General features: G+C 50.0%; 1 protein-coding gene across 5 annotated transcripts in view; it reads right to left on the bottom strand.

Moving 5' to 3' along the window:
- The window catches only part of LOC142578747 (proton channel OtopLc-like), a 94,760-nt gene that overhangs the window by 31,868 nt on the left and 50,759 nt on the right, over positions 1-12,133 (bottom strand). Inside the window, exons 1-2 of one of the 5 annotated variants that reach the window (XM_075688277.1) lie at positions 305-871; positions 26-67 (exon numbers count right to left, since the gene is read on the bottom strand). The exons of 3 other annotated variants lie outside the window; for them this stretch is intronic. In XM_075688277.1, coding sequence (XP_075544392.1) covers positions 26-67; positions 305-360 — 98 coding nt within the window. In that variant the 5' untranslated portion in view covers positions 361-871. Of the gene's footprint in view, positions 1-25; positions 68-304; positions 872-12,133 lie in introns of those variants that run through there. One more of the 5 variants, XM_075688278.1, reaches the window with a different exon arrangement.

Here is a 12,133-nt window from a genome sequence, read left to right as displayed (position 1 = left end):
TAGTAAAAGCGTAGGCGGTACTTACGAAGCATAAAGTGTTCTGCCGCGCACCGCTAGTGACGTGGGTCTGGACATGGAACACAAACGAAAAGCTTATAATGCAGCACCTACAACATCCCGCGATCCCAGAACAGGTGTTTCACACACAACCTCGGCTAAAGGTTTTACCCAGCAAGACATTTCACAACATATCGCTGTATAGAAGAACCGGCAGAAGAAGAAAAGAGAGAGTTCTGAAAAGGGAAGCCAAAGGGGGTGGGTTGTAGGAGAGAAGTAGAAGATGCTGCATCCGCACAGCACGTACCTCTTCAGGTTGCATTTCCTGTACTGCACGAGCCTCAACAGAGGGCTCGCCGACATGGCTGCGTGTTGCAGACGTCTGCCTGTTCTTCAAGCGCCGTAAGAACTTGGTTCGCGACGCTGGGTCCGGCTGTATAGGGGTCGATGGTGCTGGACAGCAACCTTCTTTGAGCACCGGCGCTTACGGTGCCGACCGACCCGGACCGAGCCTCGTCGATGGGACGCAGCGTCGGATGTAGCACGCAACGGGGACGCCGGGGCGCGCCGTTTGCTTCGACCGCAGCATGGAGATGAGAAGCGGCGGCCGACCGACTGAACGCGACAAGCACACACGCACGCGGCTATATTCAGCCACCACCGTCAATGTCGCGCGATTGGTGCGCGAGCAGGCGCAGCCGCGGGCTCTTTAATCCTTATCTCTGCCCCGTGGCCGAAGGGAGACGACGACGCTGTAGCAGAGTTCCGGGGCTCCTCGACGCGGCGGTAGCCAACCTGTCGCTTGCACCAACCTCCTCCTCCTCGTTGAACGGTGCACGCGACCCGTGCCGCGTTGTGCACCTGTGCACGTGAACGCGCGGGCAGCCAGGTGTGCGCGCGTCTGTGTGCACGCCCACCACTCGAAGTCAAGAGCGATGGCCTTGGAAAAAAAAAAAAAGAAGGGGTATGGACGCCGCACGACACGAAGACACGCCGTTTGTGCACACCTTGTGACGACGGGCCGCCCGCGACGACAGGATGAGGCGGGAGCAGGCGGGAGGGGGAGGCAATCGAGCTTGCCAAGCGCTCGATTGCGGCCGGGGCGTGGGCTTTCCTGTCGAGCGCGAGAGTCTCTTTTGGACTGATAAGTCCTCTATATGTGTGCTTGTGTGTGCGCGTGTGTGCGGGAGCGTCTAATTAATCGCGCGCGGGCTGCTGCGCCCCTACGCACATGAGGCCGGCAGGTACGACGAGTTCTCACGCAATCCCCGCGTGCGTCCGAAGCGCGTGCGGAGCTAGGCCGAACGTGTGTGTGTGTGTGTGTGCGTGTGTGTGTGTGTGTGTGTGTTTGTGTGTTTGTGTGTATGTGTGTGTGTGTGTGTGTGTGTGTGTGTGTGTGTGTGTGTGTGTGTGTGTGTGTGTGTGTGTGTGTGTGCGTGCGTGCGTGCGTGCGTGCGTGCGTGCGTGCGTGCGTGTGAAAGAGAGAGAGAGAGAAAGAGCTTTCATATACCGCTGAAAAAGAAAAAAAACAGCAAAGTGAGGAAGGTAGAAAGAGGGAAAGAGACGCGAACAAATACCGACATGGAAAACATAATACAGGGAGGTTCAGAGGTTTGAGTGAGGGGCGTTGAATGTCGTGAACGCACATGTAATGTTTCACGCCTAAACGAGGAAAGTAGGGAGCGAAGAAGAGCCCGTAACTAAATTACTCACTCTCCTCACTTTTTCTTCGTACATGTCCACTCTCCCAGGTGCTGATGGGACGACGTAAACGCTTTCTCTCACGCCCAACATGCCGCCATTCGTAGCCGCCAGACGGAGAAGCGAGTGTAACGAATCAAGAATTATGAAACAAAAACTTCGAAGGCCTACAGTGCGTGAGGAAATAAGCTTCACGGCACTGATGTAACCACAATTAAAGAAATATGAAGTAATAACGAGTCAGCCAGTCTGATGACCTTTTCAGAAAAATACATCGGCGCGTGACGAGAGAACTGTTCAGACTCCAGATGACACGCGTATACGTTCCTCTGTCATTCTGCCCCTGGGGAAATTGCAGGAAACGATAACAAGAAAGGCTTATATACAGCGGTAAATGATTGCCTCAAGCACGCTCGAAGCAAACGCATTCAACATGCTCAAATTCGTGCGCGAAGCGGAGCGTCCATTTAATAACAGCATCATGCTAGTGCAACCGAGTGCGCGTGACAGACGGGAAATTGTTTCTCTTTTCTTCTTCCGCACTCCTACAGACAAGCGGGCCCGTCTGGCTCACCTCCGGGCTATTCAGGAGGGTACCGCGCGCGACGTGGCGCACATTCGGCGGACGGCGTATTTCTAAAGGCAGAAAGAGGACGGTTGCGGCCATTAAAAGCGTAACGACTTGCTTTGGCGATGTCGAATATGAAAGCTGCGTTGGCGAACATTGTGCTTTACGTACGATAACGTTCGTGCGCTTTGCGTAGATATCGGGCTGTAATCCTGTATGCCATGTGTAACCTTGCTTCAAAAAGAGCTTATATAGATGCGCAAAAAAATATCGAAGAGCGCTAGTATATATTGGCAGCAACTACAAGAGGCGGATCTCTGGCGTATTTCAGGCGTCGCTCGGCGCCGGCACGTCTATTTTACGTCTCGCTGTGACCGCGGAGCAATCGAGGCCAAAATTTGCTCTATATACTGTGTGGTCATCGATCGGAGCGGGCAACCCTTGGCGCGTGTTCTGCCCATGGTAAGGGCGTGAAAGCGGGGCGCTGACGCGTACGCGGGAAGTACGCCCGAAATATGCCTCCGTGTATACGTGCCACTGCGAATTTACATGCACTCAACGCAGACCCGTGGATAAAGGTGGGAGGGTGGGGCTGGTGGAGGGTGAGGGCTGACGAAACCGCGAGCAACATCAAAGGACGCAGACACCAATTGCGTTTGTTTCAGTCGAAGGGTCATCATACACGTTTACACGGAATGGCGCAAACGAACGAAAAAAAGCAGGGAGCGCTGTTAAGAACGGCCAGCTGCAGTGCAAGTTTGCCAGCCATTTACGCAACGGTAGCAACCTCATCTTGGAATTCCGCCGCCAACCTCTAGCCGCGGCGTGACTAAATCGACTTTGTGTCGGGGAACAATACGCGCACCCTCCACTCTCCGTCGCTTCAGCTAGGATGCGTTGTGACTGAAGGAGTTCGACGAAGCAGGCTTTGTGCGCAACACGACAAAGCTGACCTGATCTCCTACGAGCGGGGGAGCTGCCGCGGGAACGCCGACGGACGCTCCTTCCCATGCACCGACCAAGACGCAAGACAACGCGCTACCCGGGACGGCTCCGAGTTCTATGAAATTCGTGTGGTGTCGGTTTCGGACCGTAAACACGTGTGTGTGCGCATGTGTGTGTGTAAACCGACCTGCGGAGAGGTGGCTAGTTTGCGATTACTAAACGAACGCTCGCATCACCTTCTATCGCGGGAGGACCGAGTGTTTAAAAACTGCTGTTGTGCGGATGCTCGACACACTTCTCTTAAGCAGTCATGTTGGACTGAGACTCTCTCTCAAGCAGTCATGTTAGACTGATGTGCTTTCTCAAACAGTCATGTTAGACTGATATAAATACTGTAAATAAACCCATATTCCTCGTTCTCGATGAGAAACAGTGCTTCCCTTCATCAACGTCCTCAGCGTGGATAAGTTGGACGACGGCATGGGCCAGCTACCTTCTAATTCATGCCGGACTCCAATCTTGACAACGGATCACGAGCGATGGGATTGAGCCCCCAATCCTGACAGCGCGCGTACGCGTACACAAACTAGTGCGTGTGCGTGCGCGCGCGTACCGCCTCGCCTGTCCCGTCTTGTAGCGCGAATCCCTGTAAACATGATGCTTGACGAAATAGCTAGGATTCAGAGTGTGGGTCAAGGGCTGTCATTTGTCTGTCGCGCGTTCCCCGCAATCCCGAAGCAAACCCGCAGCCTACGTCACCTATAGCCTTTAATCCTTTCTGGAAGAAGCTTTTCTTCTGTCAGGATACGGAGGTCCCCAAAGAGCTGATTGCGCTCTGTTCGTTCAGAAAGTGAGCAGCCCCACGTATGCGACTAATCCGGCCGTCAAATATAGGAGGCCAGGCAAATGAGTCGACTCGCCAAACCACCATGTATTCTTGCGGCAACTTCCAGTTGTATAGCACCGGTGGCCCACAGAGGGCCAGCAAAGATATAAAAAGTACAAGAAGGAAATTTAGGAGGATGAAACGAATAAGCGTTTCTCTTGTTTGATCAATATCGGCCTATATATGTACACTTAAGGCTCGAAGCTTGGGCTCCAAGCGTTCTCCAATGATCTCTGTCGTGAGTAAGTCAAATCATTCCGGTTATGCCTGCAAATTTCCTAATCTGCACCAGCATACAATTGGCGTCGAAAGATCATTTTGCCGTTGGCCGGCCGCCTTCGCTAATAACACGCCCAGCACCAGGATTGACTGGTATATGTTCTTACGAACAATTCTGTATATCGCAAGAGCAGGTCCTTGCCCTGAACTACGTTTCCCCCTTCCCTTGGCACCCATTCTGTATATACTTTCACGGACCGAGTGTTATCTGCTCCACGCATTACATGAACTAGAAAACTCCACGTCTTCCTCTTGACTATTTTTCTGATGCCTGATCCCAAAAGCCGTCATCGAGCCCATCCATAGTCACCGTCACCCAACCGGCAACCGTCACGAAGGCTGTGTGACTGCTGTATGAATGAGGCTTTATAACAGAGCCATAAGAAGTCGATCAATCTGACCGACAGCTTCTCGACACGGTGTTAATAAGCATTGCTGTCGTCGGAGCTCTTCCACGAGCACCGCCATGCACCGTATATGAAATGAACAGTGGACTTCCGATTTTGAAAGATTTGGCGATTTCTGGCGCGCGGGCGAGTCCTGAAAAATAAAACTCCGGCAGCAGGTGCCGTCGAAACTGTAGCCTGCGGTGCTTCTAGGGCTTTCAAAATCAAACAAAGTTAAATGTGCGCTTTTGGTGGATTCATCTACATGATCTTTTAAATGAAAGCATCATTGGAGACATGTATAGGAACGTCTGTCGGGTTGTCTAATTTCCCGCTCTGACACCTACGCTGCTTTAACGATGCCTCAAAATTTGGCACATGGCCAGACGCGCTCGTTGTTTTGACTATTACGTTCTACCAACATTGAGTGCAACCTCAATTTTACCTCGCTATTATCGTTTAGACAGCGTATGTATGCATGTAGCGTAACATGAGAAATCACTCTCGTCGTGTGGAGTTTTCACTTCCACAAGAGCATGCAGTGGATTTCAGGTCACATTTCGTGGAGGCTTGGCAATAGCAGTCTGATTTCATGCCATTTGAACACGTACAGGTTGTGCAAACGTACGCAATTTGAACTATCGTATAAAGAACGCGATGGCTTCAGGGTGCTTTATGGCGCACGACTAGGCCAGCTTGCTTACAGAGGGAAGCTGATCGACCGCGACAATCGAGTGTGAGCAGGACAGTAGGTGTTCGGTCAATCGTGGAGGTGGGGCGGCGGGACACGCGACGCCTGCGATCGGAGACGTCGGTTTCGACGGCTGTGCACGTGCAAATTCACATCCGAGTCGCGCACGCGATATTGCTGTTCCCCGACTCGACCCGAGGGGTCCTTCGTAGAATGCCTTGAACGCCTTGTTACTCTTCCGCGCGCTCCAACGCACTTCCTCAAAGCCACCATCCACCAGCCCTTTAGCGCTGATGGCATTAAAAAAAAAAAGCACACTGAGAAAGTTAGGTCAGCCTGAGCCTGATCTCTCTGCACGAGAACTGCGCTTGTTAAAGTGGGAATGCGCAAGCATTGACTCTTCCGCGCGGTACTTTTCACTTGGTCATGTGCTTGAATTGGGCAAAGTCAATTTTGACGGTGGGCCACCCAAATTTTGGGGGTCGGCCAAGTCAATTTTGGGAGTGGACAAGGCCGGTTTTAAACGTGGGTCAACTCTTGACTGCCATTTCTTGTGCCATGTTGTATTTTCATGCTTTGTACAGACCCTCCTGCATGGGCCAAAACTGTTGCCCTGCAGCATTTTGAAATAAAACAAATATATAACTGAATTTTCGAAATCGGCCAAGTAAATTTTTGGGGTGTGAGTCATCAAAATTTTGGGGGCAGGCCAGTCAATTTTGGGATTTGGGCCGCTCAAATTTCGGAGCTGGGCGAGGTCGGTTCTGAATGGGTCAATTCAATTTTCGAATTGTGCAAAGTGAATTTTTTTCATGCGGCTCCCTGAATTTTCTTTTTTTTGGGGGGGGGGGGGCAAGTCAATTTTGGGTGTATGCCAAGTCAATTTTAGGAGTGGGCCAGGTCGGTTTTAAACGTGGGTCAACTAAATTTTCGAATTAGGCAAAGTACTTTTTTTTTTTTTGTGGGCCACGGCTTCCGTCGGACGCCGTGGCTGTTCACAATGGGATTTCGCACTGCGAGCCCCAGCATGTCCAGCGCCGGGATCGTGACGTCATCAATTCGTTACGCGAGTTTTGGTACCATCAGAGATTAACGCCGGACGCTCGCAGGATTTTCCGCTTCCTAGTAAAAATGCTATTGCAATTATGGACCACGAGCGAAAGAGAAGAAGGGGGAGGAGGAAAAGGCAGCGAAGTTATCCAAAGCCCAACATCTACAACTAAGGCCGTGCCCAGTTGGCTACTCTGCCCCTATAGGACGGGAAATGGGGGATATAAACAATAGAAAAAGTAAGAAAAATATTACAGACGTGCCGCAAACTGGGTGACGCTCCCAAAGAATGCAAATTACATTAAAAAGAGGCAGTCACTATGAACACACAAGCAAAGGAATGTTCACTGACTGTCACTATCTCTCCAAGAATCATTGTACAGCTCAAGGAGAGCACCTCTCGCCCGCTCACCCAGATGACACAGAGCTCGGTAGGAAATTCCATCAGGTCCTGGCGCTGATGCACGGCCACACAAAGCTAATGCTGCCTTGAGTTGACGGATTGAGAATGGCAGATCCATGCGGTGATCACCTGGTGGCGGACTCGAAGGCGTTGGAGCTGTAGTTGGTTGAAATGCATGCTTTGAACGGCAGCCCAAACCACACGAGCACAGAAATAACGTACACATAATTACTCAGCGCCGTCTTCTCTGTATACGTGTGTGGTCTGAATTGCTGTCCAAAGTATGCTGGGTATGACGGGCCCTGCCTTCATTTTTTTGTCGCGTCGCTTTTTTTTTTTTTTTTTTGCGGTGCGGCAAACTTCCGCTGACGGCGTCGCACGCGATTTGTTGTGATTGTCTCGTTTCGCGCAGCACACGGTTTTGCGCGCTGTGCACGAGGACACCTGCCTAGCGGTATAAGTCAGTGCTATACGAATACTATGGCAGACACACGCGGATCAAAGAGCATGATCACGCGTTGGAACACGGCAGAAGATGGCTTAGTTTCGGTGCCTGCACGCGTGACTGCACGACGTGGGAACAAGCATAGGAAATGGAAGTACATCTGTCTTGCTGCGGCGCGAAGTAAAACAATAACACACAGACATTCGGTTAAGAATACCTTAGTAACTTGCGATTCGCTGATGATATTGCCTTGCTTAGTAACTCAGGGGACCAACTGCAATGCATGCTCACTGACCTGGAGAGGCAAAGCCAAAGGGTGGGTCTAAAAATTAACCTGCAAAAAACTAAAGTAATGTTTAACAGTCTCGGAAGAGAGCAGCAGTTTACGATAGGTAGTGAGGCACTGGAAGTGGTAAGGGAATACATCTGCCTAGGACAGGTCGTGACTGCGGATCCGGACCATGAGACTGAAATAATCAGAAGAATAAGAATGGGCTGGGGTGCGTTTGGCAGGCATTCTCAGATCATGAACAGCAGGGTGCCATTATCCCTCAAGAAAAAAGTATATAACAGCTGTGTCTTACCAATACTCACGTACGGGGCAGAAACCTGGAGGCTTACGAAAAGGGCTCTACTTAAATTGAGAACGACGCAACGAGCTATGGAAAGAAGAATGATAGGTGTAACGTTAATGGATAAGAAAAGAGCGGATTGGGTGAGGGAACAAACGCGAGTTAATGATATCTTAGTTGAAATCAAGAAAAAGAAATGGGCATGGGCAGGACACGTAATGAGGAGGGAAGATAACCGATAGTCATTAAGAGTTACGGAATGGATTCCAAGGGAAGGGAAGCGTAGCAGAGGGCGGCAGAAAGTTAGGTGGGCGGATGAGGTTAAGAAGTTTGTAGGGACAACACGGCCACAATTAGTACATGACCGGGGTAGTTGCTGAAGTATGGCAGAGGCCTTTGCCCTGCAGTGGGCGTAACCAGGCTGATGATGATGATGATTCGGTTTGTGTGTTTTATTATTTCCTTAAGCTTTAATTCGCCTATTCAAGCAACATATTACACAAATAACAGGTGTCTTGAATAAATATCGAAGTCACGTGTCAATATGAGCGACGTCACAGTGCAAACACCCCGTGTACGCTGGCGCACTAGCCCGTGTACGTCATCCTCCGGCTTGGAGCGCGGCGGCCGCGAGGAGAAGGGAAAACGGCGTTAGGTTTGAAATTTGAGGTCTTTCCGCGGCGCGTATACGATATAGTACTTTGTAGACACGATCGCTATATCGCAATGTATGCTCTGCGCTTGTCAGCTCAACATGGCCAGGCCTGGTCAGGGGCCCTTTAAAGGAATTCATGGAGCACGTTTGTTTTCAAGCAGTTGAGGAGCCCTTGCATCTGTTTTCACAAATTCAAGGGTTTTCAAGGATTTCAAGGACGCACACGCACCCTGTGTAGCACAGTGATAGCGTATTACCTTTCTTTTTACCCCGCAGGAGATCGAGCGGAGTCACCACCTGGTGGACAATGGCTGAACCACGCATAGTGCGGCATGGCCTCCGTGATCGGCCAGCTCGCACTAGTGTGGATGGATGGAGGGTGGCGTCGTCTGCTAGCCACTACTAGAGATAGACTTCACTGCCTTTCTAATTTATTAAAAAGGCAGAGAAGTCAGCCTGAGCATAGTCTCTATGCGGATTGTGTTTAACGCACTCCGCAAACTTGCACTATATCCTTTGAAGAGTGTTTGTTGCGTGGTTGTAGCGCCGACGTAAATGCTGGTATGCATTTTTGACGATATAGAGACGCATGTCGCCTCGCGCTGCATAGTCCTTGCGCTGAAATAAGATCAGTGACCGCACGTATTGAGCGTGCGATGTGTGACCATGGCGCCTTCCGTTCATCACAATCATTCCAATTTTATTGAGCATTGTGTTTTACGTATATCACACACACACACACACACACATTATATATATATATATATATATATATATATATATATATATATATATATATATATATATATATATATATATATGTGTGTGTGTGTGTGTGTGTGTGTGTGTGTGTGTGTGTGTGTGTGTGTGTGTGTGTGTGTGTGTGTGTGTGAAGCCGTTTTAAACCAATGAAATGGTCGCTGCGAGGCCTGAATATGCAGCCCTTCAGCGATAACTTGCCGCGATGTGTTGATCATTCTGCATGAAAATAACTCAACAGTAAGAAAAAAGACTTTTCAGCATTTATATGCTATATAGCAGGATGCACTTGGATCTTAGGCGTATAATTGCATGGCTGTAGCTTATGGTTACGCGACAATCCTTAGCTATTCCTGAGCTGTCCTATTATATGTATATCCCACTACATATAAATACTAATTTCGCCTCGCAAATGAATTTTGGTGCTTTGTTACATTGATTATGTGCTACAAGATACAAGCGGAAAAGGAGTATTACTAGAGGATCGTGCAGAACATTGTGATCGCTAGACGAAGGACGTCATAACACTGAGTTGCTGGCGGCAACTATAATGCGCTCTTTAGTGTGGTGTTGTTAGCTTAACGGCAGGTAGCTGAAATTTGCTTAAATAAACAGAACAACGTAATAAGTTTGGCCCTTAAAGGGCCCCTCACCAGACCCCATAGAAAATTTGGTTATACGCTGGAAGTTACGTGTCCTTTACGGAGCGTTCTCCCACAAAAAAAAATCAAATCGGCTCGTTAATAGCCGAGATAGAAATATTTCAGTGCCGCGAACCCATGATTTCAGCAGGCGGGCTCCACTGCCAAGCAAGACGCTCTCTCCACTCGCCCCGTCTAGCCTCCGCAAGCGAAATTCGTTCCCTGCGTTCTCCCATACCGGAACTCGAGGACCGCATGACGCATACATCACAGGCCCCGCCTTTATTTACTTTTTTCTCCTCGCTTTCTTTTTCGGCGCTACGCATTTCCGATGACGGCGTCGCGCGCGAGCTGTTGTCTCGTTCGCGCAGCGCACGATTTTGCGCGCTGTGCACGAGGACATCTGCCTAGCGGTGTAATTCAGTGATACACGAATACTGAGGCAGAACAAGCGGATCGCAGAGCATGATCACGCGCTGGAACACGGTAGAAAATGGCATAGTTTCGGTATCTGCGCACGTGACCGCACGAGCGTGGGAACAAGCAAACGAAGCGGAAGTACACCTCTCTTGCTTCGGTGCGAAGTAAAACAAAAACACGCAGACATTCCGTTTGTGTTTTATTAGTTCTCTAAACTTCAATTCGTCAATTCAAGCAACAGATCGCACAGCTAACAGATGTCTTGAATAATTATCGAGGTCACGTGTCACCACGAGCGACGTCACACTGCGGAGGGCAGTACGTAGGCGCAGGCACACGAGTACGTCAGCGGCCGCGAGGAGAAGGAAAAACGGCGTTCGGTTTGAAATCTAAGGTCTTTCCGCGGCGCGTAGCGATGTAATACTTTGCAGACACGATAGTTATCGCGCAATGTATGCTCTGCACTTGTCAGCTCAACATGACCAGAACTGGTAGGGGGCTCCTTAAAATAATTGCAATTAGCTCACGTCACTATTACGCACGTAATCATGCAAGGATAGCTTTGTGTTTCAATGCTACGCTTTTGCTGTTAGTTACCGTGTTAAAGAAAACAGTCCTGAGAGAGAGAGAGAGAGAGAGAGAGAGAGACTTTTCTATACCGGCGCGCGCCTAGCCAACCACTTCGGAAGGGGATGATGAGAAAATGTCATGATACGTACATTGCACATCACATGCACACAATATACACAACGCACCGTACACACATGCAAGCTAAATAAAGTGTCCAGTTAAGACCATTGTCTATCAGAAAGGTTAAAGCTGACTTCGTTGTTCCCACTGTCAGCACTCTTCCATCTAGAGACTCGCTTCGCGGTTATACTATTACGCATCACTGCCAAAACATAATCCAGACACAGCTAAACCGAAAAGCCCCTCACGCAGTATAGAGCGATTTGAACCATGCACCTTTTGCTGACGCAAGTTCGTTAGCTATCGTGATTGGCTAACACACATGTCAGTCGGTCTATAGCATGCGAATAACTTCATCAGTTCGTCTTCTTGTTCGATGACGCCAAGCGCCCCCTATATCTTTCACAGCGCCGCAACGTTTCAGTGTGACATGCCGATCAGTAAACGCACTACGCTTCACGATCAGCCCGCAATAAATGCCATGGATGGCCATCGTGGAGAGAGACGGCGCTTACCGAACATGAGATCCGTCACTCGTCCTTGGGCGGCAATGTATTGTCTAGCTTAGCCAGTAGATTATAGTTAAGAATTTGCGTTGCAGGAAACGGCGTATATATATTGGTGGCGCGACAATGTGCGCGCGTACGTCAGCATCGTTTCTGGGAATCGGATGCTACAAGACCGACAGACACTTCGTCTCAATCGCGCCGGGCGGCGCGCGTTCGCTCATAAACACATCGGCGCGTGCCAAGTGCTAGATTAACCGCCCATATATGCAGGCCAAGAAACCCGACGACCGATCAGCACAGAGGAAGCGGCTAGTTTCAGTCCAATGTAGGGCGCCTGGACGCGGCCTCGTGCCCTTGGTACTCGTTTACAGCAGACAGCGTCCCCGATGTCGGCCGAGAAAGGATTCTCGATCGTAGTGGCGCACCAGCGGCCACACAGACCTTTCTACCCAAGCGATGCTTCTTAGCACCATGCACTGCTCGGTTCGAGGCATGTGGTGCTTGTGCGCGAAGCTTTAAGAGGTTTTAACGCGTTC

This window comes from Dermacentor variabilis, chromosome 4 (assembly GCF_050947875.1).
Source record: "Dermacentor variabilis isolate Ectoservices chromosome 4, ASM5094787v1, whole genome shotgun sequence".
Lineage (NCBI taxonomy): Eukaryota > Metazoa > Arthropoda > Arachnida > Ixodida > Ixodidae > Dermacentor > Dermacentor variabilis.
This window is presented reverse-complemented; position numbering and strand designations above follow the sequence as displayed.